Below are 27,085 nucleotides of genomic sequence, written 5' to 3'. Positions count from 1 at the left end.
ATACACAGGGAGAGTGGGATATAGAGGGATACACAGGGAGAGTGGGATATAAAGGGATACACAGGGAGAGTGGGATATAGAGGGGATACACAGGGAGAGTGGGATATAGAGGGATACACAGGGAGAGTGGGATATAGAGGGATACACAGGGAGAGTGGGATATAGAGGGATACACAGGGAGAGTGGGATATAGAGGGATACACAGGGAGAGTGGGATATAGAGGGATACACAGGGAGAGTGGGATATAGAGGGATACACAGGGAGAGTGGGATATAGAGGGATACACAGGGAGAGTGGGATATAGAGGGATACACGGAGAGTGGGATATCGAGGGGATACACTGGGAGAGTGGGATATAGAGGGATACACGGGGAGAGTGGGATATAGAGGGATACACGGGGAGAGTGGGATATAGAGGGGATACACAGGGAGAGTGGGATATAGAGGGGATACACAGGGAGAGTGGGATATCGAGGGGATACACAGGGAGAGTGGGATATAGAGGGATACACAGGGAGAGTGGGATATAGAGGGATACACAGGGAGAGTGGGATATAGAGGGATACACAGGGAGAGTGGGATATAGAGGGATACACAGGGAGAGTGGGATATAGAGGGGATACACAGGGAGAGTGGGATATAGAGGGATACACAGGGAGAGTGGGATATAGAGGGATACACAGGGAGAGTGGGATATCGAGGGGATACACAGGGAGAGTGGGATATAGAGGGATACACAGGGAGAGTGTGATATAGAGGGATACACAGGGAGAGTGTGATATAGAGGGGTATGGTGAGGGGGCGGGAGTGGGATATAGAGGGGTTGGATTTGTGAAAGGTAGTCATTCCTGACGCGCCCGATTGAATTTTTTGAGGAGGTGACTAAAGTAGTGGACAGGGGAATGTCTATGGATGTTATTTATATGGACTTCCAGAAGGAATTTGATAAGTTCCAAATAAGAAACTGTTAACTAAGGTAGAAGCTCATGGAATTGAGGGCAAATTATTGACCTGTTAGGGAATTGGCTGAGCAGCAGGAGACAGTAGAGATAATGGGCAGGTACTCAAATTGGCAGGATGTGACTAGTGTCCCGCAGGGATCTGTGGTGGGACCTCAACTATTCACAATATTTATTAACGACTTAGATGATGACATAGAAAGTCATATATCCAAATTTGCCGATGACTCAAAGATAGGTGGCATTGTAGGCATTGTAGATGGAAGCATAAACTTACAAAGGGATATTAATAGATTAAGTGAATGGGCAAAACTGTGGTAAATGGATTTCAATGTAGGCAAATGTGAGGTCATCCAGTTTGGACCTAAAAAGGATAGAACAGGGTACTTTCTAAATGGTGAAAGGCTAAAAACAGTGGAGGTCCAAAGAGACTTGGGGGTCCAGGTACATAGATCATTAAAATGTCATGAACAGGTACAGAAAATGATCAAAAATGCTAATGGAATGCTAGCCTTTATATCTCGAGGACTAGAATACAAGGGGATCGAAGTTATGCTGCAGCTGTACAAAGCCCTGGTTAGACCACACCTGGAGCACTGTGAGCAGTTCTGGGCACCACACCTGAGGAAGGATATATTGGCCTTGGAGGGAGTGCAGCGCAGGTTTACCAGAATGATACCCGGACTTCAGGGGTTAAGTTACGAGGAGAGATTACACAAATTAGGGTTGTATTCCCTGGAATTTAGAAGGTTAAGGGGTGATCTGCTCAAAGTTTTCAGGATATTAATGGGAACAGATAGGGTAGATAGAGAGAAACTGCTTCCACTGGTTGGGGATTCGAGGACTGGGGGCAGAGTCTAAAAATTAGAGCCAGACCTTTCAGGAGTGAAATTAGGAAACACTTCTACACACAAAGGGTGGTAGAAGTTTAGAACTCTCTTCCGCAAAAGGCAATTGATGCGAGATCAATTGTTAATTTTAAATCTGAGATTGATAGATTTTTGTTAACCAAAGGTATTAAGGGATATGGGCCAAAGGCAGGAATATGGAGTTAGGTCACAGATCAGCTATAATCTCATTGAATGGTGGAACAGGCTCGAGGGGCTGAATGGCCTCCTCCTGTTCCTATGTACACGGGGGGGGGGGGGATATAGAGGGGTACGGGGGGCAGAGTGAGACACGGAGCAGACATGCTGTTGAATAGCAGGATAGGGGAGGCAGTGAGATTGAGTTCAGGATGTGGGGCATTGGGATGTTCAACAAGCTGCCAGTATGATTGTCTCCATGGTAATGTTATATTGTCTGTTTATCTCTGTATATATCACTGCATATCAATTTTTAAACTCCTATTTTCCACACACAGAGGTTCATTGCACAGACCCCAAGATTTAATTCCACTGACACCTCACTGTCGGCGTTCCAGTGACCCCTGGTGAGAGGGTTACCGACCCCCCAGCCATGCCTGTGGGACACAGGCTCCCACACTGACCTGTGCGTAGGTCCCCGCAGTCCCCAGCTCACAGATCACGCAGTGTGCAACAGCAGAAGAGTGCACCAATGCTCAGTGAGTTTCTCCAGTCAGTAACACACCAACAGAGCAGGAAACTTCCAGCTTCCATCTCGTCTCGTTGCTGAGTCATTTGTCTTCCTTAGAGAGAGAGGAAATCAGCCAGGGTTCCTGCTCCTGATCACTGCCCAGTGACCCCTGGGTTAGAGAGAGGGGAAATCAGCCAGGGTTCCTGCTCCTGATCACTGTCCAGTGACCCCTGGGTTAGAGAGAGAGGAAATCAGCCAGGGTTCCTGCTCCTGATCACTGCCCAGTGACCCCTGGGTTAGAGAGAGAGGAAACCAGCCAGGGTTCCTGCTCCTGATCACTGCCCAGTGACCCCTGGGTTAGAGAGAGAGGAAACCAGCCAGGGGTCCTGCTCCTGATCACTGCCCAGTGACCCCTGGGTTAGAGAGAGAGGAAATCAGCCAGGGTTCCTGCTCCTGATCACTGCCCAGTGACCCCTGGGTTAGAGAGAGAGGAAATCAGCCAGGGTTCCTGCTCCTGATCACTGCCCAGTGACCCCTGGGTTAGAGAGAGAGGAAATCAGCCCGGGTTCCTCTCCTGATCACTGCCCAGTGACCCCTGGGTTAGAGAGAGAGGAAATCAGCCAGGGTTCCTCTCCTGATCACTGCCCAGTGACCCCTGGGTGAGAGAGAGAGGGGAAATCAGCCAGGGTTCCTGCTCCTGATCACTGCCCAGTGACCCCTGGGTTAGAGAGAGAGGAAATCAGCCAGGCTTCCTGCTCCTGATCACTGCCCAGTGCCCCCTGGGTGAGAGAGAGAGGGGAAATCAGCCAGGGTTCCTGCTCCTGATCACTGCCCAGTGACCCCTGGGTTAGAGAGAGAGGAAATCAGCCAGGGTTCCTGCTCCTGATCACTGCCCAGTGACCCCTGGGTTAGAGAGAGGGGAAATCAGCCAGGGTTCCTGCTCCTGATCACTGCCCAGTGACCCCTGGGTTAGAGAGAGAGGAAATCAGCCAGGGTTCCTGCTCCTGATCACTGCCCAGTGACCCCTGGGTTAGAGAGAGGGGAAATCAGCCAGGGTTCCTGCTCCTGATCACTGTCCAGTGACCCTGGGTTAGAGAGAGGGGGAATCAGCCAGGGTTCCTGCTCCTGATCACTGCCCAGTGACCCCTGGGTTAGAGAGAGGGGAAATCAGCCAGGGTTCCTCTCCTGATCACTGTCCAGTGACCCTGGGTTAGAGAGAGAGGAAATCAGCCAGGGTTCCTCTCCTGATCACTGCCCAGTGACCCCTGGGTTAGAGAGAGAGGAAATCAGCCAGGGTTCCTCTCCTGATCACTGTCCAGTGACCCCTGGGTTAGAGAGAGAGGAAACCAGCCAGGGTTCCTCTCCTGATCACTGTCCAGTGACCCCTGGATTCGAGAGAGAGGAAACCAGCCAGGGTTCCTCTCCTGATCACTGTCCAGTGACCCCTGGGTTAGAGAGAGAGGAAACCAGCCAGGGTTCCTGCTCCTGATCACTGTCCAGTGACCCCTGGGTTAGAGAGAGGGGAAATCAGCCCGGGTTCCTGCTCCTGATCACTGCCCAGTGACCCCTGGGTTAGAGAGAGGGGAAATCAGCCAGGGTTCCTGCTCCTGATCACTGTCCAGTGACCGCTGGGTTAGAGAGAGGGGAAATCAGCCAAAGTTCCTGCTTCTGATCACTGTCCAGTGATCCCTGGGTTAGAGAGAGGGGAAATCAGCCGGGGTTCCTGCTCCTGATCACTGCCCAGTGACCCCTGGGTTAGAGAGAGGGAAAATCAGCCAGGGTTCCTGCTCCTGATCACTGTCCAGTGACCCCTGGGTTAGGGATTGGGGAAATCAGCCATCGTTCCTGCTCCTGATCACTGCCCAGTGACCCCTGGGTTAGAGAGAGGGGAAATCAGCCAGGGTTCCTGCTCCTGATCACTGTCCAGTGACCGCTGGGTTAGAGAGAGGGGAAATCAGCCAAAGTTCCTGCTTCTGATCACTGTCCAGTGACCCCTGGGTTAGAGAGAGGGGAAATCAGCCAGGGTTCCTGCTCCTGATCACTGCCCAGTGACCCCTGGGTTAGAGAGAGGGAAAATCAGCCAGGGTTCCTGCTCCTGATCACTGTCAAGTGACCCCTGGGTTAGGGATTGGGGAAATCAGCCATCGTTCCTGCTCCTGATCACTGCCCAGTGACCCCTGGGTTAGAGAGAGGGGAAATCAGCCAGGGTTCCTGCTCCTGATCACTGTCCAGTGACCCCTGGGTTAGAGAGAGAGGGGAAATCAGCCAGGCTTCCTGCTCCTGATCACTGTCCAGTGCCCCCTGGGTGAGAGAGAGAGGGGAAATCAGCCAGGGCTCCTGCTCCTGATCACTATCCAGTGACCCCTGGGTTAGAGAGAGGGGAAATCAGCCAGGGTTCCTGCTCCTGATCACTGCCCAGTGACCCCTGGGTTAGAGAGAAGGGAAATCAGCCAGGGTTCCTGCTCCTGATCACTGTCCAGTGACCCCTGGGTTAGATAGAGAGGGGAAATCAGCCAGGCTTCCTGCTCCTGATCACTGTCCAGTGACCCCTGGGTTAGAGAGAGGGGAAATCAGCCAGGGTTCCTGCTCCTGATCACTGCCCAGTGACCCCTGGGCCAGAGAGAGAGGGGAAATCAGCCAGGGTTCCTGCTCCTGATCACTGTCCAGTGACCCCTGGGTTAGAGAGAGGGGAAATCAGCCAGGGTTCCTGCTCCTGATCACTGCCCAGTGACCCCTGGGTTAGAGAGTCGGGAAATCAGCCAGGGTTCCTGCTCCTGATCACTGCCCAGTGACCCCTGGGTTAGAGAGAGGAGAAATCAGCCAGGGTTCCTGCTCCTGATCACTGTCCAGTGACCACTGGGTGAGAGAGAGGGGAAATCAGCCAGGGTTCCTGCTGCTGATCACTGTCCAGTGACCCCTGCATTAGAGAGAGGGGAAATCAGCCAGGGTTCCTGCTCCTGATCACTGCCCAGTGACCCCTGGGTTAGAGAGAGGGGAAATCAGCCAGGGTTCCTGCTCCTGATCACTGTCCAGTGACCCCTGGGTTAGAGAGAGGGGAAATCAGCCAGGGTTCCTGCTCCTGATCACTGTCCAGTGACCCCTGGGTTAGAGAGAGGGGAAATCAGCCAGGGCTCCTGCTCCTGATCACTGTCCAGTGACCCCTGGGTTAGAGAGAGAGGAAATCAGCCAGGTGCCCTGCTCCTGATCACTGCCCAGTGACCCCTGGATTAGAGAGAGAGAGGAAATCAGCCAGGGTTCCTGCTCCTGATCACTGTCCAGTGACCCCTGCATTAGAGAGAGGGGAAATCAGCCAAGGTTCCTGCTCCTGATCACTGCCCAGTGACCCCTGGGTTAGAGAGAGGGGAAATCAGCCAGGGTTCCTGCTCCTGATCACTGCCCAGTGACCCCTGGGTTAGAGAGAGGGGAAATCAGCCAAGGTTCCTGCTCCTGATCACTGTCCAGTGACCCCTGCGTTAGAGAGAGGGGAAATCAGCCAGGGTTCCTGCTCCTGATCACTGTTCAGTGACCCCTGGGTTAGAGAGAGGAGAAATCAGCCAGGGTTCCTGCTCCTGATCACTGTCCAGTGACCCCTGGGTTAGAGAGAGGGGAAATCAGCCAGGGTTCCTGCTCCTGATCACTGTCCAGTGACCCCTGGGTTGGAGAGAGGGGAAATCAGCCAGGGTTCCTGCTCCTGATCACTGTCCAGTGACCCCTGGGTTAGAGAGAGAGAGGAAATCAGCCAGGGTTCCTGCTCCTGATCACTGTCCAGTGACCCCTGGGTTAGAGAGAGAGAGGAAATCAGCCAGGGTTCCTGATCCTGATCACTGTCCAGTGACCCCTGGGTTAGAGAGAGGGGAAATCAGCCAGGGCTCCTGCTCCTGATCACTGTCCAGTGACCACTGGGTTAGAGAGAGAGAGGAAATCAGCCAGGGTTCCTGCTCCTGATCACTGTCCAGTGACCCCTGGGTTAGAGAGAGAGAGGAAATCAGCCAGGGTTCCTGATCCTGATCACTGTCCAGTGACCCCTGGGTTAGAGAGAGGGGAAATCAGCCAGGGCTCCTGCTCCTGATCACTGTCCAGTGACCACTGGGTTAGAGAGAGAGAGGAAATCAGCCAGGGTTCCTGCTCCTGATCACTGCCCAGTGACCCCTGGGTAAGAGAGAGGGGAAATCAGCCAGGGTTCCTGCCCCTGATCACTGTCCAGTGACCCCTGGGTTAGAGAGAGGGGAAATCAGCCAGGGTTCCTGCTCCTGACCACTGTCCAGTGACCCCTGGGTTAGAGAGAGGGGAAATCAGCCAAGGTTCCTGCTCCTGATCACTGCCCAGTGACCCCTGGGTTAGAGAGAGGGGAAAGCAGCCAGGGTTCCTGCTCCTGATCACTGTCCAGTGACCCTGGGTTAGAGAAAGGGGAAATCAGCCAGGGTTCCTGCTCCTGATCACTGTCCAGTGACCCTGGGTTGGAGAGAGGGGAAATCAGCCAGGGTTCCTGCTCCTGATCACTGTCCAGTGACCCTGGGTTAGAGAGAGGGGAAACCAGCCCGGGTTCCTGCTCCTGATCACTGTTCAGTGACCTGGGTTAGAGAGAGGGGAAATCAGCCAGGGTTCCTGCTCCTGATCACTGTCCAGTGACCCCTGGGTTAGAGAGAGGGGAAATCAGCCAGGGTTCCTGCTCCTGATCGCTGCCCAGTGACCCCTGGGTTAGAGAGAGGGGAAAGCAGCCATGGTTCCTGCTCCTGATCGCTGCCCAGTGACCACTGGGTTAGAGAGAAGGGAAAGCAGCCAGGGTTCCTGCTCCTGATCACTGCCCAGTGACCCCTGGGTTAGAGAGAGGGGAAATCAGCCAGGGTTCCTGCTCCTGATCACTGTCCAGTGACCCCTGGGTTAGAGAGAGGGGGAAATCAGCCAGCGTTCCTGCTCCTGATCACTGTCCAGTGACCCCTGGGTTAGAGAGAGGGGAAATCAGCCAGGGTTCCTGCGCCTGATCACTGTCCAGTGACCCTGGGTTAGAGAGAGGGGAAATCAGCCAGGGTTCCTGCTCCTGATCACTGCCCAGTGACCCCTGGGTTAGAGAGAGGGAAAATCAGCCAGGGTTCCTGCTCCTGATCACTGTCCAGTGACCCCTGGGTTAGAGATTGGGGAAATCAGCCAGGGTTCCTGCTCCTGATCACTGCCCAGTGACCCCTGGGTTAGAGAGAAGAGAAATCAGCCAGGGTTCCTGCTCCTGATCACTGTCCAGTGACCCCTGGGTCAGAGAGAGAGGGGAAATCAGCCAGGCTTCCTGCTCCTGATCACTGTCCAGTGCCCCCTGGGTTAGAGAGAGAGGGGAAATCAGCCAGGGTTCCTGCTCCTGATCACTGCCCAGTGACCCCTGGGTTAGAGAGAAGGGAAATCAGCCAGGGTTCCTGCTCCTGATCACTATCCAGTGACCCCTGGGTTACAGAGAGGCAAAATCAGCCAGGGTTCCTGCTCCTGATCACTGCCCAGTGACCCCTGGGTTAGAGAGAGGGGAAATCAGCCAGGGTTCCTGCTCCTGATCACTGTCCAGTGACCCCTGGGTTAGAGAGAGGGGAAATCAGCCAGGGTTCCTGCTCCTGATCACTGCCCAGTGACCCCTGGGTTAGAGAGAGGGGAAATCAGCCAAGATTCCTGCTCCTGATCACTGTCCAGTGACCCCTGCGTTAGAGAGAGGGGAAATCAGCCAGGGTTCCTGCTCCTGATCACTGTTCAGTGACCCCTGGGTTAGAGAGAGGAGAAGTCAGCCAGGGTTCCTGCTCCTGATCACTGTCCAGTGACCCCTGGGTTAGAGAGAGGGGAAATCAGCCAGGGTTCCTGCTCCTGATCACTGTCCAGTGACCCCTGGGTTAGAGAGAGGGGAAATCAGCCAGGGTTCCTGCTCCTGATCACTGTCCAGTGACCCCTGGGTTAGAGAGAGAGAGGAAATCAGCCAGGGTTCCTGCTCCTGATCACTGTCCAGTGACCCCTGGGTTAGAGAGAGGGGGAAATCAGCCAGCGTTCCTGCTCCTGATCACTGTCCAGTGACCCCTGGGTTAGAGAGAGGGGAAATCAGCCAGGGTTCCTGCGCCTGATCACTGTCCAGTGACCCTGGGTTAGAGAGTGGGGAAATCAGCCAGGGTTCCTGCTCCTGATCACTGTCCAGTGACCCCTGGGTTAGAGAGAGGGGAAATCAGCCAGGGCTCCTGCACCTGATCACTGTCCAGTGACCCCTGGGTTAGAGAGAGGGGGAAATCAGCCAGGGTTCCTGCTCCTGATCACTGTCCAGTGACCTCTGGGTTAGAGAGAGGGGAAATCAGCCAGGGTTCCTGCTCCTGATCACTGCCCAGTGACCCCTGGGTTAGAGAGAGGGAAAGTCAGCCAGGGTTCCTGCTCCTGATCACTGTCCAGTGACCCCTGGGTTAGAGAGAGAGAGGAAATCAGCCAGGGTTCCTGCTCCTGATCACTGCCCAGTGACCCCTGGGTTAGAGAGAGGGGAAATCAGCCAGGGTTCCTGCTCCTGATCACTGTCCAGTGACCCCTGGGTTAGAGAGAGGGGAAATCAGCCAAGTTTCCTGCTCCTGATCACTGCCCAGTGACCCCTGGGTTAGAGAGAGGGGAAAGCAGCCAGGGTTCCTGCTCCTGATCACTGTCCAGTGACCCTGGGTTAGAGAAAGGGGAAATCAGCCAGGGTTCCTGCTCCTGATCACTGTCCAGTGACCCTGGGTTAGAGAGAGGGGAAATCAGCCAGGGTTCCTGCTCCTGATCACTGTCCAGTGACCCTGGGTTAGAGAGAGGGGAAATCAGCTAGGGTTCCTGCTCGTGATCACTGTCCAGTGACCCTGGGTTAGAGAGAGGGGAAATCAGCCAGGGTTCCTGCTCCTGATCACTGTCCAGTGACCCCTGGGTTAGAGAGAGGGGAAATCAGCCAGGGTTCCTGCTCCTGATCGCTGCCCAGTGACCCCTGGGTTAGAGAGAGGGGAAAGCAGCCACGGTTCCTGCTCCTGATCGCTGCCCAGTGACCCCTGGGTTAGAGAGAAGGGAAAGCAGCCAGGGTTCCTGCGCCTGATCACTTTCCAGTGACCCTGGGTTAGAGAGAGAGGAAATCAGCCAGGGTTCCTGCTCCTGATCACTGTCCAGTGACCCTGGGTTAGAGAGAGGAGAAACCAGCCAGGGTTCCTGCTCCTGATCACTGCCCAGTGACCCCTGGGTTAGAGAGAGGGGAAATCAGCCAGGGTTCCTGCTCCTGATCGCTGTCCAGTGACCCTGGGTTCGAAAGAGGGGAAATCAGCCCAGGTTCCTGCTCCTGATCGCTGTTCAGTGACCCTGGGTTAGAGAGAGGGGAAATCAGCCCGGGTTCCTGCTCCTGATCGCTGTCCAGTGACCCCTGGGTTAGAGAGAGGGGAAATCAGCCACGGTTCCTGCTCCTGATCACTGTCCAGTGACCCCTGGGTTAGAGAGAGGGGAAATCAGCCAGGGTTCCTGCTCCTGATCACTGTCCAGTGAGCCCTGGGTTAGAGAGAGGGGAAATCAGCCAGGGTTCCTGCTCCGGATCACTGTCTAGTGAGCCCTGGGTTAGAGAGAGAGGAAATCAGCCAGGGTTGCTGCTCCGGATCGCTGTCCAGTGACCCTGGGTTAGAGAGAGGGGAAGCTGTCTGTCCCACACCCTCTGGTACTGCCTTTCCCACCTGCCATCAGGTGCCAGCACTGCCCAATGGTTCAGACAAGTAGCGGCTCCACATTACTGATTATTGGAGGAATCCCGGAGTCTCCAGACCCAGACTCGCAGCCCAGTCCCAGACTCGCAGCCCAGACCCAGACTCGCAGCCCAGATCCAGACTCGAAGCCCAGGCCCAGACTTGCAGCCCCAGACTCCAAGCCCAGAATCCCTCCATTCCCCGCCACAGGTACCGATCCCATGTTTCAGTTGCGGGTTGTGGGTGTAACCTGACTCTGTTTTTCTTCCACAGTTAGACAAGTTAGGGCCAGTCCTGGAGAAAATCATGAGCTCTTCCTGCGCTCTGCTCGGAATGAGCCTCGGCCTGGAGACTGAGGCCACCTGTCCTGTCTGCAGTTTAGATGTCAGTCAAGATGCCAGCAATCTGTGTCAGCGATTTCAGAAACTGCAGGACACAGTTAACGCCCTGATTGACCCAACAGGGGACAGTCATAAGGTAGAGTACTGCAGTAGACTTGGGGAGACACAGGTTAAACTAGAGTACTGCGATAGACCAGGAGAGACACAGGCTAAGGGAGAGTACTGCGATAGACATGGGAGGGAGAGAGCTAAGGGAGAGTACTGCGATAGACCAGGAGAGGGAGAGAGCTAACAGAGAGTACTGCGATAGACCAGGAGAGGGAGAGAGCTAAGGGAGAGTACTGCGATAGACCAGGAGAGGGAGAGAGCTAAGGGAGAGTACTGCGATAGACCAGGAGAGGGAGAGAGCAAAGGGAGAGTACTGCGATAGACCAGGAGAGGGAGAGAGCTCAGGGAGAGTACTGCGATAGACCAGGAGAGGGAGAGAGCTAAGGGAGAGTACTGCGATAGACCAGGAGAGGGAGAGAGCTAAGGGAGAGTACTGCAATAGACCCAGAGAGGGAGAGAGCTAAGGGAGAGCACTGCGATAGACCAGGAGAGGGAGAGAGCTAAGGGGGAGTACTGCAATAGACCCAGAGAGGGAGAGAGCTAAGGGGGAGTACTGCGATAGACCCAGAGAGGGAGAGAGCTAAGGGAGAGTACTGCAATAGACCCAGAGAGGGAGAGAGCTAAGGGGGAGTACTGCGATAGACCAGGAGAGGGAGAGAGCTAAGGGAGAGTACTGCGATAGACCAGGAGAGGGAGAGAGCTAAGGGAGAGTACTGCGATAGACCCAGAGAGGGAGAGAGCTAAGGGAGAGTACTGCGATAGACCCAGAGAGGGAGAGAGCTAAGGGAGAGTACTGCGATAGACCCAGAGAGGGAGAGAGCTAAGGGAGAGTACTGCGATAGACCAGGAGAGTGAGAGAGCTAAGGGAGAGTACTGCGATAGACCAGGAGAGGGAGAGAGCTAAGGGGGAGTACTGCGATCGACCTAGAGAGGGAGAGAGCTAAGGGGGAGTACTGCGATAGACTAGGAGAGGGAGAGAGCTAAGGGGGTGTACTGCGATAGACCCAGAGAGGGAGAGAGCTAAGGGGGAGTACTGCGATAGACCAGGAGAGGGAGAGAGCTAAGGGGGAGTACTGCGATAGACCCAGAGAGGGAGAGAGCTAAGGGAGAGTACTGCGATAGACCCAGAGAGGGAGAGAGCTAAGGGGGAGTACTGCGATAGACCAGGAGAGGGAGAGAGCTAAGGGAGAGTACTGCGATAGACCAGGAGAGGGAGAGAGCTAAGGGAGAGTACTGCGATAGACCCAGAGAGGGAGAGAGCTAAGGGAGAGTACTGCGATAGACCCAGAGAGGGAGAGAGCTAAGGGAGAGTACTGCGATAGACCCGGAGAGGGAGAGAGCTAAGGGAGAGTACTGCGATAGACCCAGAGAGGGAGAGAGCTAAGGGAGAGTACTGCGATAGACCCAGAGAGGGAGAGAGCTAAGGGGGAGTACTGCGATAGACCCGGAGAGGGAGAGAGCTAAGGGTGAGTACTGCGATAGACCCAGAGAGGGAGAGAGCTAAGGGAGAGTACTGCGATAGACCAGGAGAGGGAGAGAGCTAAGGGAGAGTACTGCGATAGACCCAGAGAGGGAGAGAGCGAAGGGAAAGTACTGCAATAGACCCAGAGAGGGAGAGAGCTAAGGGAGAGTACTGCGATAGACCAGGAGAGGGAGAGAGCTAAGGGGGAGTACTGCAATAGACCCAGAGAGGGAGAGAGCTAAGGGGGAGTACTGCGATAGACCCAGAGAGGGAGAGAGCTAAGGGAGAGTACTGCAATAGACCCGGAGAGGGAGAGAGCTAAGGGGGAGTACTGCGATAGACCCAGAGAGGGAGAGAGCTAAGGGAGAGTACTGCAATAGACCCAGAGAGGGAGAGAGCTAAGGGAGAGTACTGCGATAGACCAGGAGAGGGAGAGAGCTAAGGGGGAGTACTGCAATAGACCCAGAGAGGGAGAGAGCTAAGGGGGAGTACTGCGATAGACCCAGAGAGGGAGAGAGCTAAGGGAGAGTACTGCAATAGACCCAGAGAGGGAGAGAGCTAAGGGAGAGTACTGCGATAGACCAGGAGAGGGAGAGAGCTAAGGGAGAGTACTGCGATAGACCCGGAGAGGGAGAGAGCTAAAGGGGAGTACTGCGATAGACCCAGAGAGGGAGAGAGCTAAGGGAGAGTACTGCGATAGACCCAGAGAGGGAGAGAGCTAAGGGAGAGTACTGCGATAGACCCAGAGAGGGAGAGAGCTAAGGGAGAGTACTGCGATAGACCCAGAGAGGGAGAGAGCTAAAGGGGAGTACTGCGATAGACCCAGAGAGGGAGAGAGCTAAGGGAGAGTACTGCGATAGACCAGGAGAGGGAGAGAGCTAAGGGAGAGTACTGCGATAGACCAGGAGAGGGAGAGAGCAAAGGGAGAGTACTGCGATAGACCCAGAGAGGGAGAGAGCTAAGGGAGAGCACTGCGATAGACCAGGAGAGGGAGAGAGCTAAGGGGGAGTACTGCAATAGACCCAGAGAGGGAGAGAGCTAAGGGGGAGTACTGCGATAGACCCAGAGAGGGAGAGAGCTAAGGGAGAGTACTGCGATAGACCAGAAGAGGGAGAGAGCTAAGGGAGAGTACTGCGATAGAACCGGAGAGGGAGAGAGCTAAGGGAGAGTACTGCGATAGACCAGGAGAGGGAGAGCGCTCAGGGAGAGTACTGCGATAGACCCAGAGAGGGAGAGAGCTAAGGGAGAGTACTGCGATAGACCAGAAGAGGGAGAGAGCTAAGGGAGAGTACTGCGATAGAACCGGAGAGGGAGAGAGCTAAGGGAGAGTACTGCGATAGACCAGGAGAGGGAGAGCGCTCAGGGAGAGTACTGCGATAGACCCAGAGAGGGAGAGAGCTAAGGGGGAGTACTGCGATAGACCCGGAGAGGGAGAGAGCTAAGGGAGAGTACTGCGATAGACCAGGAGAGGGAGAGAGCTAAGGGAGAGTACTGCGATAGACCCGGAGAGGGAGAGAGCTAAGGGAGAGTACTGCGATAGACCCAGAGAGGGAGAGAGCTAAGGGGGAGTACTGCGATAGACCCAGAGAGGGAGAGAGCTAAGGGAGAGTACTGCGATAGAACCAGAGAGGGAGAGAGCTAAGGGAGAGGACTGCGATAGACCAGGAGAGGGAGAGAGCTAAGGGAGAGTACTGCGATAGACCCAGAGAGGGAGAGAGCTGAGGGAGAGTACTGCGATAGACCAGGAGAGGGAGAGAGCTAAGGGAGAGTACTGCGATAGAACCGGAGAGGGAGAGAGCTAAGGGAGAGTACTGCGATAGACCCGGAGAGGGATAGAGCTGAGGGAGAGTACTGCGATAGACCAGGAGAGGGAGAGAGCTAAGGGGGAGTACTGCAATAGACCAGGAGAGGGAGAGAGCTAAGGGAGAGTACTGCGATAGACCCGGAGAGGGAGAGAGCTAAGGGAGAGTACTGCGATAGACCAGGAGAGGGAGAGAGCTAAGGGGGAGTACTGCGATAGACCCAGAGAGGGAGAGACCTAAGGGAGAGTACTGCGATAGAACCAGAGAGGGAGAGAGCTAAGGGAGAGTACTGCGATAGACCCAGAGAGGGAGAGAGCTCAGGGAGAGTACTGCGATAGACCCAGAGAGGGAGAGAGCTAAGGGAGAGTACTGCGATAGACCAGGAGAGGGAGAGAGCTAAGGGAGACTACTGCGATAGACCCGGAGAGGGAGAGAGCTAAGGGAGAGTACTGCGATAGACCAGGAGAGGGAGAGAGCTAAGGGGGAGTACTGCAATAGACCAGGAGAGGGAGAGAGCTAAGGGAGAGTACTGCGATAGACCCGGAGAGGGAGAGAGCTAAGGGGGAGTACTGCGATAGACCAGGAGAGGGAGAGAGCTAAGGGGGAGTACTGCGATAGACCCGGAGAGGGAGAGAGCTAAGGGAGAGTACTGCGATAGACCAGGAGAGGGAGAGAGCTAAGGGAGAGTACTGCGATAGACCAGGAGAGGGAGAGAGCTAAGGGAGAGTACTGCGATAGACCAGGAGAGGGAGAGAGCTAAGGGAGAGTACTGCGATAGACCAGGAGAGGGAGAGAGCTAAGGGAGAGTACTGCGATAGACCCAGAGAGGGAGAGAGCTAAGGGGGAGTACTGCGATAGACCCAGAGAGGGAGATAGCTAAGGGAGAGTACTGCAATTGACCCAGAGAGGGAGAGAGCTAAGGGAGAGTACTGCGATAGACCAGGAGAGGGAGAGAGCTAAGGGGGAGTACTGCAATAGACCCAGAGAGGGAGAGAGCTAAGGGGGAGTACTGCGATAGACCCAGAGAGGGAGAGAGCTAAGGGAGAGTACTGCAATAGACCCAGAGAGGGAGAGAGCTAAGGGGGAGTACTGCGATAGACCAGGAGAGGGAGAGAGCTAAGGGAGAGTACTGCGATAGACCAGGAGAGGGAGACAGCTAAGGGAGAGTACTGCGATAGACCCAGAGAGGGAGAGAGCTAAGGGAGAGTACTGCGATAGACCCAGAGAGGGAGAGAGCTAAGGGAGAGTACTGCGATAGACCCAGAGAGGGAGAGAGCTAAGGGAGAGTACTGCGATAGACCAGGAGAGGGAGAGAGCTAAGGGAGAGTACTGCGATAGACCAGGAGAGGGAGAGAGCTAAGGGGGAGTACTGCGATAGACCTAGAGAGGGAGAGAGCTAAGGGGGAGTACTGCGATAGACCAGGAGAGGGAGAGAGCTAAGGGGGAGTACTGCGATAGACCCAGAGAGGGAGAGAGCTAAGGGGGAGTACTGCGATAGACCAGGAGAGGGAGAGAGCTAAGGGAGAGTACTGCGATAGACCAGGAGAGGGAGAGAGCTAAGGGAGAGTACTGCGATAGACCCAGAGAGGGAGAGAGCTAAGGGAGAGTACTGCGATAGACCCAGAGAGGGAGAGAGCTAAGGGAGAGTACTGCGATAGACCCGGAGAGGGAGAGAGCTAAGGGAGAGTACTGCGATAGACCCAGAGAGGGAGAGAGCTAAGGGAGAGTACTGCGATAGACCCAGAGAGGGAGAGAGCGAAGGGGGAGTACTGCGATAGACCCGGAGAGGGAGAGAGCTAAGGGAGAGTACTGCGATAGACCCAGAGAGGGAGAGAGCTAAGGGAGAGTACTGCGATAGACCCAGAGAGGGAGAGAGCTAAGGGGGAGTACTGCGATAGACCCGGAGAGGGAGAGAGCTAAGGGAGAGTACTGCGATAGCCCAGGAGAGGGAGAGAGCTAAGGGAGAGTACTGCAATAGACCCAGAGAGGGAGAGAGCTAAGGGAGAGTACTGCGATCGACCCAGAGAGGGAGAGAGCTAAGGGAGAGTACTGCGATAGACCAGGAGAGGGAGAGAGCTAAGGGAGAGTACTGCGATAGACCCGGAGAGGGAGAGAGCTAAGGGAGAGTACTGCGATAGACCAGGAGAGGGAGAGAGCTAAGGGGGAGTACTGCAATAGACCCAGAGAGCGAGAGAGCTAAGGGGGAGTACTGCGATAGACCAGGAGAGGGAGAGAGCTAAGGGAGAGTACTGCGATAGACCAGGAGAGGGAGAGAGCTAAGGGGGAGTACTGCGATAGACCCAGAGAGGGAGAGAGCTAAGGGAGAGTACTGCAATAGACCCAGAGAGGGAGAGAGCTAAGGGAGAGTACTGCGATAGACCAGGAGAGGGAGAGAGCTAAGGGAGAGTACTGCGATAGACCCGGAGAGGGAGAGAGCTAAGGGGGAGTACTGCGATAGACCCAGAGAGGGAGAGAGCTAAGGGAGAGTACTGCGATAGACCCAGAGAGGGAGAGAGCTAAGGGAGAGTACTGCGATAGACCCAGAGAGGGAGAGAGCTAAGGGAGAGTACTGCGATAGACCCAGAGAGGGAGAGAGCTAAGGGGGAGTACTGCGATAGACCCAGAGAGGGAGAGAGCTAAGGGAGAGTACTGCGATAGACCCAGAGAGGGAGAGAGCTAAGGGAGAGTACTGCGATAGACCCAGAGAGGGAGAGAGCTAAGGGGGAGTACTGCGATAGACCCAGAGAGGGAGAGAGCTAAGGGAGAGTTCTGCGATAGACCAGGAGAGGGAGAGAGCTAAGGGAGAGTACTGCGATAGACCCGGAGAGGGAGAGAGCTAAGGGAGAGTACTGCGATAGACCCAGAGAGGGAGAGAGCTAAGGGAGAGTACTGCGATAGACCAGGAGAGGGAGAGAGCTAAGGGAGAGTACTGCGATAGACCCAGAGAGGGAGAGAGCTAAGGGAGAGTACTGCGATAGACCCAGAGAGGGAGAGAGCTAAGGGAGAGTACTGCGATAGACCAGGAGAGGGAGAGAGCTAAGGGGGAGTACTGCAATAGACCCAGAGAGGGAGAGAGCTAAGGGGGAGTACTGCGATAGACCCAGAGAGGGAGAGAGCTAAGGGAGAGTACTGCAATAGACCCAGAGAGGGAGAGAGCTAAGGGAGAGTACTGCGATAGACCAGGAGAGGGAGAGAGCTAAGGGAGAGTACTGCGATAGACCCGGAGAGTGAGAGAGCTAAGGGGGAGTACTGCGATAGACCCAGAGAGGGAGAGAGCTAAGGGAGAGTACTGCGATAGACCCAGAGAGGGAGAGAGCTAAGGGAGAGTACTGCGATAGACCCAGAGAGGGAGAGAGCTAAGGGAGAGTACTGCGATAGACCCAGAGAGGGAGAGAGCTAAGGGGGAGTACTGCGATAGACCCCGAGAGGGAGAGAGCTAAGGGAGAGTACTGCGATAGACCAGGAGAGAGAGAGAGCTAAGGGAGAGTACTGCGATAGACCCAGAGAGGGAGAGAGCTAAGGGAGAGTTCTGCGATAGACCCAGAGAGGGAGAGAGGTAAGGGGGAGTACGGCGATAGACCCAGAGAGGGAGAGAGCTAAGGGAGAGTACTGCGATAGACCCGGAGAGGGAGAGAGCTAAGGGAGAGTACTGCGATAGACCCAGAGAGGGAGAGAGCTAAGGGGGAGTACTGCGATAGACCCAGAGAGGGAGAGAGCTAAGGGAGAGTACTGCGATAGACCAGGAGAGGGAGAGAGCTAAGGGAGAGTACTGCGATAGACCAGGAGAGGGAGAGAGCTAAGGGAGAGTACTGCGATAGACCCAGAGAGGGAGAGAGCTAAGGGAGAGTACTGCGATAGACCAGGAGAGGGAGAGAGCTAAGGGAGAGTACTACGATAGACCCAGAGAGGGAGAGAGCTAAGGGAGAGTACTGCGATAGACCCAGAGAGGGAGAGAGCTAAGGGAGAGTACTGCGATAGACCCAGAGAGGGAGAGAGCTAAGGGAGAGTACTGCGATAGACCCGGAGAGGGAGAGAGCTAAGGGAGAGTACTGCGATAGACCAGGAGAGGGAGAGCGCTCAGGGAGAGTACTGTGATAGACCCAGAGAGGGAGAGAGCTAAGGGGGAGTACTGCGATAGACCAGGAGAGGGAGAGAGCTAAGGGGGAGTACTGCGATAGACCCGGAGAGGGAGAGAGCTAAGGGAGAGTACTGCGATAGACCAGGAGAGGGAGAGAGCTAAGGGGGAGTACTGCAATAGACCAGGAGAGGGAGAGAGCTAAGGGAGAGTACTGCGATAGACCCGGAGAGGGAGAGAGCTAAGGGGGAGTACTGCGATAGACCAGGAGAGCGAGAGAGCTAAGGGGGAGTACTGCGATAGACCCGGAGAGGGAGAGAGCTAAGGGAGAGTACTGCGATAGACCCAGAGAGGGAGAGAGCTAAGGGAGAGTACTGCGATAGACCAGGAGAGGGAGAGAGCTAAGGGAGAGTACTGCGACAGACCAGGAGAGGGAGAGAGCTAAGGGAGAGTACTGCGATAGACCAGGAGAGGGAGAGAGCTGAGGGGGAGTACTGCGATAGACCAGGAGAGGGAGAGAGCTAAGGGAGAGTACTGCGATAGACCCAGAGAGGGAGAGAGCTAAGGGAGAGTACTGCGATAGACCAGGAGAGGGAGGGAGCTAAGGGAGAGTACTGCGATAGACCCAGAGAGGGAGAGAGCTAAGGGAAGAGTACTGCGATAGACCCGGAGAGGGAGAGAGCTAAGGGAGAGTACTGCGATAGACCAGGAGAGGGAGAGAGCTAAGGGAGAGTACTGCGATAGACCCAGAGAGGGAGAGAGCTAAGGGGGAGTACTGCGATAGACCAGGAGAGGGAGAGAGCTAAGGGAGAGTACTGCGATAGACCAGGAGAGGGAGAGAGCTAAGGGAGAGTACTGCGATAGACCCGGAGAGGGAGAGAGCTAAGGGAGAGTACTGCGATAGACCAGGAGAGGGAGAGAGCTAAGGGAGAGTGCTGCGATAGACCAGGAGAGGGAGAGAGCTAAGGGAGAGTACTGCGATAGACCCAGAGAGGGAGAGAGCTAAAGGGGAGTACTGCGATAGACCCGGAGAGGGAGAGAGCTAAGGGAGAGTACTGCGATAGACCCGGAGAGGGAGAGAGCTAAGTGAGAGTACTGCGATAGACCCAGAGAGGGAGAGAGCTAAGGGAGAGTACTGCGATAGACCAGGAGAGGGAGAGAGCTAAGGGAGAGTACTGCGATAGACCCAGAGAGGGAGAGAGCTAAGGGGGAGTACTGCGATAGACCCAGAGAGGGAGAGAGCTAAGGGAGAGTACTGCGATAGACCCAGAGAGGGAGAGAGCTAAGGGAGAGTACTGCGATAGACCCAGAGAGGGAGAGATCTAAGGGAGAGTACTGCGATAGACCAGGAGAGGGAGAGAGCTAAGGGAGAGTACTGCAATAGACCCAGAGAGGGAGAGAGCTAAGGGAGAGTGCTGCGATAGACCAGGAGAGGGAGAGAGCTAAGGGAGAGTACTGCGATAGACCAGGAGAGGGAGAGAGCTAAGGGAGAGTACTGCGATAGACCCGGAGAGGGAGAGAGCTAAGGGAGAGTACTGCGATAGACCCAGAGAGGGAGAGAGCTAAGGGGGAGTACTGCGATAGACCCGGAGAGGGAGAGAGCTAAGGGAGAGTACTGCGATAGACCAGGAGAGGGAGAGAGCTAAGGGAGAGTACTGCGATAGACCAGGAGAGGGAGAGAGCTAAGGGAGAGTACTGCGATAGACCCGGAGAGTGAGAGAGCTAAGGGGGAGTACTGCAATAGACCCAGAGAGGGAGAGAGCTAAGGGAGAGTACTGCGATAGACCCAGAGAGGGAGAGAGCTAAAGGAGAGTACTGCGATAGACCCAGAGAGGGAGAGAGCTAAGGGAGAGTACTGCGATAGACCCAGAGAGGGAGAGAGCTAAGGGGGAGTACTGCGATAGACCCAGAGAGGGAGAGAGCTAAGGGAGAGTACTGCGATAGACCAGGAGAGGGAGAGAGCTAAGGGAGAGTACTGCGATAGACCCAGAGAGGGAGAGAGCTAAGGGAGAGTACTGCGATAGACCCAGAGAGGGAGAGAGCTAAGGGGGAGTACGGCGATAGACCCAGAGAGGGAGAGAGCTAAGGGAGAGTACTGCGATAGACCCGGAGAGGGAGAGAGCTAAGGGAGAGTACTGCGATAGACCCAGAGAGGGAGAGAGCGAAGGGGGAGTACTGCGATAGACCCAGAGAGGGAGAGAGCTAAGGGAGAGTACTGCGATCGAACCAGAGAGGGAGAGAGCTAAGGGAGAGTACTGCGATAGACCCAGAGAGGGAGAGAGCTAAGGGAGAGTACTGCGATAGACCAGGAGAGGGAGAGAGCTAAGGGAGAGTACTACGATAGACCCAGAGAGGGAGAGAGCTAAGGGAGAGTACTGCGATAGACCCGGAGAGGGAGAGAGCTAAGGGAGAGTACTGCGATAGACCCAGAGAGGGAGAGAGCTAAGGGAGAGTACTGCGATAGACCCAGAGAGGGAGAGAGCTAAGGGAGAGTACTGCGATAGACCAGGAGAGGGAGAGAGCTAAGGGAGAGTACTGCGATAGACCCGGAGAGGGAGAGAGCTAAGGGAGAGTACTGCAATAGACCAGGAGAGGGAGAGCGCTCAGGGAGAGTACTGCGATAGACCCAGAGAGGGAGAGAGCTAAGGGGGAGTACTGCGATAGACCAGGAGAGGGAGAGAGCTAAGGGGGAGTACTGCGATAGACCCGGAGAGGGAGAGAGCTGAGGGAGAGTACTGCGATAGACCAGGAGAGGGAGAGAGCTAAGGGGGAGTACTGCAATAGACCAGGAGAGGGAGAGAGCTAAGGGAGAGTACTGCGATAGACCCGGAGAGGGAGAGAGCTAAGGGGGAGTACTGCGATAGACCAGGAGAGGGAGAGAGCTAAGGGGGAGTACTGCGATAGACCCGGAGAGGGAGAGAGCTAAGGGAGAGTACTGCGACAGACCAGGAGAGGGAGAGAGCTAAGGGAGAGTACTGCGATAGACCAGGAGAGGGAGAGAGCTAAGGGGGAGTACTGCGATAGACCAGGAGAGGGAGAGAGCTAAGGGAGAGTACTGCGATAGACCCAGAGAGGGAGAGAGCTAAGGGAGAGTACTGCGATAGACCAGGAGAGGGAGAGAGCTAAGGGAGAGTACTGCGATAGACCCAGAGAGGGAGAGAGCTAAGGGAAAGTACTGCGATAGACCCGGAGAGGGAGAGAGCTTAGGGAGAGTACTGCGATAGACCCAGAGAGGGAGAGAGCTAAGGGAAGAGTACTGCGATAGACCCAGAGAGGGAGAGAGCTAAGGGAGAGTACTGCGATAGACCAGGAGAGGGAGAGAGCTAAGGGAGAGTACTGCGATAGACCAGGAGAGGGAGAGAGCTAAGGGAGAGTACTGCGATAGACCCGGAGAGGGAGAGAGCTAAGGGAGAGTACTGCGATAGACCTGGAGAGGGAGAGAGCTAAGGGAGAGTGCTGCGATAGACCAGGAGAGGGAGAGAGCTAAGGGAGAGTACTGCGATAGACCCAGAGAGGGAGAGAGCTAAGGGGGAGTACTGCGATAGACCCGGAGAGGGAGAGAGCTAAGGGAGAGTACTGCGATAGACCCGGAGAGGGAGAGAGCTAAGTGAGAGTACTGCGATAGACCCAGAGAGGGAGAGAGCTAAGGGAGAGTACTGCGATAGACCAGGAGAGGGAGAGAGCTAAGGGAGAGTACTGCGATAGACCCAGAGAGGGAGAGAGCTAAGGGGGAGTACTGCGATAGACCCAGAGAGGGAGAGAGCTAAGGGAGAGTACTGCGATAGACCCAGAGAGGGAGAGAGCTAAGGGAGAGTACTGCGATAGACCCAGAGAGGGAGAGATCTAAGGGAGAGTACTGCGATAGACCAGGAGAGGGAGAGAGCTAAGGGAGAGTACTGCAATAGACCCAGAGAGGGAGAGAGCTAAGGGAGAGTGCTGCGATAGACCAGGAGAGGGAGAGAGCTAAGGGAGAGTACTGCGATAGACCCAGAGAGGGAGAGAGCTAAGGGGGAGCACTGCGATAGACCAGGAGAGGGAGAGAGCTAAGGGAGAGTACTGCGATAGACCAGGAGAGGGAGAGAGCTAAGGGAGAGTAGTGCGATAGACCCAGAGAGGGAGAGAGCTAAGGGAGAGTACTGCGATAGACCAGGAGAGGGAGAGAGCTAAGGGAGAGTACTGCGATAGACCAGGAGAGGGAGAGAGCTAAGGGGGAGTACTGCGATAGACCAGGAGAGGGAGAGAGCTAAGGGAGAGTACTGCGATAGACCAGGAGAGGGAGAGAGCTAAGGGAGAGTACTGCGATAGACCAGGAGAGGGAGAGAGCTAAGGGAGAGTACTGCGATAGACCAGGAGAGGGAGAGAGCTAAGGGGGAGTACTGCGATAGACCAGGAGAGGGAGAGAGCTAAGGGAGAGTACTGCGATAGACCCAGAGAGGGAGAGAGCTAAGGGAAAGTACTGCAATAGACCAGGAGAGGGAGAGAGCTAAGGGAGAGTACTGCGATAGACCAGGAGAGACACAGGCTAAGGGAGAGTACTTCAAACAGCACTGACTGTTACACATGCCTGCCACAGACGATCTGCCACTGTTGTTATTTCCCACTCAGCCCAATCAGGATACCTGTGAGCAGAGGTCAGGAATTGTACCAGTGAAGCGAACTCTGTCACACCAGGGCTGTGGAAATATTCCAGATTTTGAAGGGAAATTAATCAGGAAAATTGCTTCCTGTGGTGCTGGCTTTGATTCCCAGAGGTGTGACCTGCTCACTGTGTAGCAAGCTGTACTGGGACCAAGAGCAATCAGACATCCCATACATGTCTAAAGAATCACACAGCACTGAAAGAGGCCATTCGGCCCATCCTGCCTGTGCCGGCTCTTTGAAAGAGCTATCACATTAATCCCACTCCCCTGCTCTTTCCCCAGAGCCCTGCAAATTTCCCCCCTTCAAGTATTTATCCAGTTCCCTTTTGAAAGTTACTATTGAATCTGCTTCCACCGCCCTTTCAGGCAGCACATCCCAGATCACAAGTCGCCGCATAAAAAAAATTCTCATCTCCCCTCTGGTTCTTTTGCCAATGACCTTCAATCTGTGTCCTCTGGTTACCGACCCTCCTGCCACTGGAAACAGTTTCTCCTTATTTACTCTATCAAAACCCCTCACGATTTTGAACAGCTCTGTCAAATCACCCCTTAGCCGTCTCTGCTCTAAGGAGAACTATCCCAGCTTCTCCAGTCTCTCCACGTAACTGAAGTCCCTCCTCCTTGGTACCATTCTGGTAAATCTCCTCTGCACCCACTCCAAGGCCTTGACATCCTTCCTATAGTGTGGTGCCCAGAATTGGACACAATCCTCCAGCTGGGGGCTAACCAGTGATTTATAAAGGTTTAGGTTAACTGCCTTGCTTTTGTACTCTGTGCCTCTATGAATAAAGCCAAGGATCCCGTGTGCTTTTAACAGCCTGCTCACCTTGTCCCGCCACCTTCAATGATTTGTGTCCGTTCACCCCCAGGTCTCTCTGTTCCTGCTCCCCCGTTAAATTGTACCCTTTGTTGTGTCCGTGTATAATAAGACACAGACTGCGGAGAACGGTACAACAGGTGTTTACTCAACGTGGCTCACAGTGGAACTGATCTGTACAGATTACTACTCAGGGCTATATACAGGTGTGGTCACTGCCGGTACTACAGTATACATGAGCTGTAAAAGATAGTTCCCCACTTAAAGGTATATACATTACAATTCCTTCCCTTTTAGATTAACAGTACCATAACATTTAACAATTAAATATCAAACTAATTACAATTAACACTTTTAACATGCAACATTAGCTGAAAATAGTCCATTTATATATTCAGTCTTTGGGGAGGCTTCCTGATCCTTTCTGGATAGCGCCTTTCCCCGAGTGTCTTGCTCTTGGTGCGGAGGCGATTCTGGCCCCCTGTCGTCGGTTGGTTCATCAGCTTCCGATGCTACTGTTTCTGGGGTAGATGCGACCTGTATGTCAGGTTCATCACCAGGTACATATGGGCGAGGCATGGAGTTGACTTGTTCCTGTGACTCTAGGATCTGGTCAGCATGGCGTCTCACGATGCTCTCCCCAACGTCCACTGTGTACATTAGTGGGCCCTGCCGTGTGCATATCATTCCTGGCTGCCATTTTTCTGTTCGGTAGTCGCGGGCCAAGACTGGTTGCCCTACATTGAAGCTTCTTGTTGGCTTCTCATGGATGTGCTGGAATTGCTTACTCTCAACATCTCTTCGTACATTTGGTCTAAGCAAATCCAGGCGAGATCTTAACCTTTGGTTAAAGAACATCATGGCTGGGGCCTGGTTGGTGACTGCATGCGTCGCATTCCGGTAGGCGAACAGGAAATTGTCCACCTTGTGCTGCAGCGGAATGTTGTCATTGTACATTGCCTTTATTGCCTTCTTAAAGGTTTGTACGAACCTCTCAGCCAATCCATTTGTGGCTGGATGATACGGGGCGGATGTGTAATGCCTTACCCCATTCTTTTTCAAGAACCTCCGGAACTCTTCGGACACAAACTGTGGTCCGTTGTCGGAGCAAATCTGTTCTGGCAAGCCATTCCTGGCAAAAATGGTCCGTAGGACTGCAATAGTTTTCTCCGTGGTGGTGGAGGACATTTTGATGACCTCAGGCCATTTCGAGTGCGCATCCACGGCTATTAAAAACATTGAGTCCATGAATGGACCAGCAAAATCAATATGCACCCGTTGCCATGGAGATGAGGGCCACTCCCATGGGTGTAGAGGGGCCTGTGGTGGTGCATTTTGGACTTTCTGGCATCCTGAGCAGCTCTTGGTCAGGTCCTCGATTTGTTTATCGATTCCCGGCCACCACGCATAAGCCCTGGCTAGGCTTTTCATTTTTACCCCTCCCAGATGACCCTCATGTAGCTCATTGGGCACTCTATCCCTTAACTTGGGTGGAATTACCACTCGGGATCCACACATCAAGGTCCCCCGGCACACTGACAGCTGTTCTCTCTTTGTCAAGAATGTTGGCAACAGTGAGTCGCCATGTGCTGGCCATCCCTTCACCGTCAAATCATATACCCGAGACAGTGTCGGGTCATTTCGGGTTTCCTTTTCGATACAAGCGTTAGTTACCGGTAGGTATTCAACTATAGTCGAATGGAATATTTCGACAGGATCCACTGCTGGTGCTTCCTCCGCAGTAGGCAGTGGCAGGCGTGATAGCCCATCAGCATTTCCATGCTGTTTCGTGCCCTTATATTCAATCTCATAGTGGTGCGCCCCTAGAAAAAGTGACCATCTTTGTAGTCGTTGCGCAGTCATCACCGGAACGCCCTTCTTCGGATTAAAAATGGAGACAAGAGGCTGGTGATCCATCAGCAAGGTGAATTTCTGCCCGTGCAGATAGTGATTGAACTTTTTCACTCCCCACACTAGGCTGAGGGCCTCCCTGTCAATCTGGGCGTAGTTACGCTCGGCTGAGGTTAGTGATCGTGACGCAAAGGCTATTGGCCTCTCTGAGCCGTCCGAGAATTTGTGCGACAGCACCGCTCCAATGCCATAGGGTGACGCATCACATGCCAACCGAATTGGTAATGCTGGGTTGTAATGGGCCAATACCTCTTTCGATGTGATTAGTGTTTTGCTCTTCTGGACAGCTCGTCTACATTCGTCACTCCACTTCCATGGCACCCCAGTTTGCAGTAGGGTGTTCAGTGGGTGTAGTATTATAGACAAATTTGGCAAGAACTTATGGTAGTAGTTTACCAGCCCGAGGAACGACCTCAGTTGTGACACATTTTCCGGTGCTGGAGCCTTGACTACTGCCTCAATCTTCTCTGGGGACTTATGTAACCCCTCTTTATCGATAACGTGGCCACAATACAAGATCTGTTTTCTAAAAAACTCACATTTGGGGCGGTTAGCTCGGAGCCCATATTCCTGCAATCTAGTGAGCACCTGCTCCAGGTTGGCAAGGTGATCACTGTCATTTTCGCCCGTGACCAGGATGTCGTCCAAATAACACTGGGTCCCTGGGATCCCTTGCAGGACTTGTTCCATTGCCCTCTGCCAAATAGCCGGAGCTGATGCTACCCCGAATACCAGCCGGTTGTATTGGTAGAGACCTTTATGGGTGTTGATTGTGAAGTATTTTTTTGATGCTTCTTCTACCTCCATTTGCAGATACGCCTGGGCCAGATCAATCTTAGTGAAGGGTTTCCCTCCAGATAGCGAGGTGAAAATATCTTCAATCTGCGGAAGTGAATATTGTACGGTGTGAAGGACCGGGTTCACTGTTACCTTGAAGTCCCCACAGCTGCGAACCTTCCTTGGTTCCCCAGGCGTGCTGCTCAACGACTTTTTCATCACAGGGACGATGGGTGTAGCCCACTCGCTCCAGTCTACCTTGGACAGTACACCTGAACGTTCCAGACTCTCCAGCTCTGCTTCGACGGCTGGGCGGATCGCATAAGGTACCGGTCTGGCTGTAAAAAATTTTGGGCTTGCGTTTTCTTCAATTTTAATCGTCGCTGTCATGCCTTTTAGTGTTCCGAGTCCTTGCTGGAACACTTCTTTCGCGTCAGTTAGGATCTTTGACAGTCGCCCAGGTGTGACGTCGTCATCCTTTTTGTCAGCCACAGTCAGTGCCTGTATGGAATGCCAATCCAGTTGTATTTTCCGGATCCATTCACGTCCCAGTAATGGTGGTCCTCCATCTTGCAATACATACAGGTCTAGTTTTGGTGTTTCCTTACCGTTATATATAACGGTCACCCTTATTTTTCCTTTGGGGTAGACTTTTTGCCCCGTGTACATCTTCAAAATAATTTTTGTGTCTCTCAAGGGTATGTGTGAGAATAGCCGCTCGTAGTCCCGTCGGTTTATGACTGTTAGGGCTGATCCTGTGTCCAATTCCATCTTTACCTGGACTCTTGCTATCTTGAGAGTGACCCAAATGGTTCGGTGATCCTCCGTTGTGATCACATTATGTAGTTTCAGACAACTCCGTTCCCTGCTTTCGGAGTCGTTATCACTCTTTTGTTCGTCTGAACTATTCTCCGTCATCTTATGTACCTTCTTGTACTTTTCTTTGGTAGGTTTCTTATTGCTGGTTT

The 27,085-nt window shown here is 54.1% G+C and overlaps 1 protein-coding gene across 3 annotated transcripts in view; it reads left to right on the top strand.

The window, feature by feature from the left end:
* Positions 1–27,085, top strand: part of LOC147103009 (uncharacterized) — a 205,586-nt gene that overhangs the window by 103,436 nt on the left and 75,065 nt on the right. For all 3 annotated transcript variants that reach the window (XM_085964036.1, XM_085964034.1, XM_085964035.1), the window contains exon 9: positions 10,458–10,661. In XM_085964036.1, the coding sequence (XP_085820162.1) occupies positions 10,458–10,661 (204 nt within the window). The remainder of the gene's footprint in view (positions 1–10,457; positions 10,662–27,085) is intronic.

Source organism: Somniosus microcephalus, chromosome 21, assembly GCF_052327205.1.
Source record: "Somniosus microcephalus isolate GS21.2 chromosome 21, FLI_Smic_1.0, whole genome shotgun sequence".
Taxonomy (NCBI): Eukaryota; Metazoa; Chordata; class Chondrichthyes; order Squaliformes; family Somniosidae; genus Somniosus; species Somniosus microcephalus.
Note: the sequence above shows the minus strand (reverse complement) of the source record. Positions and strands in the feature narration are given on the sequence as shown.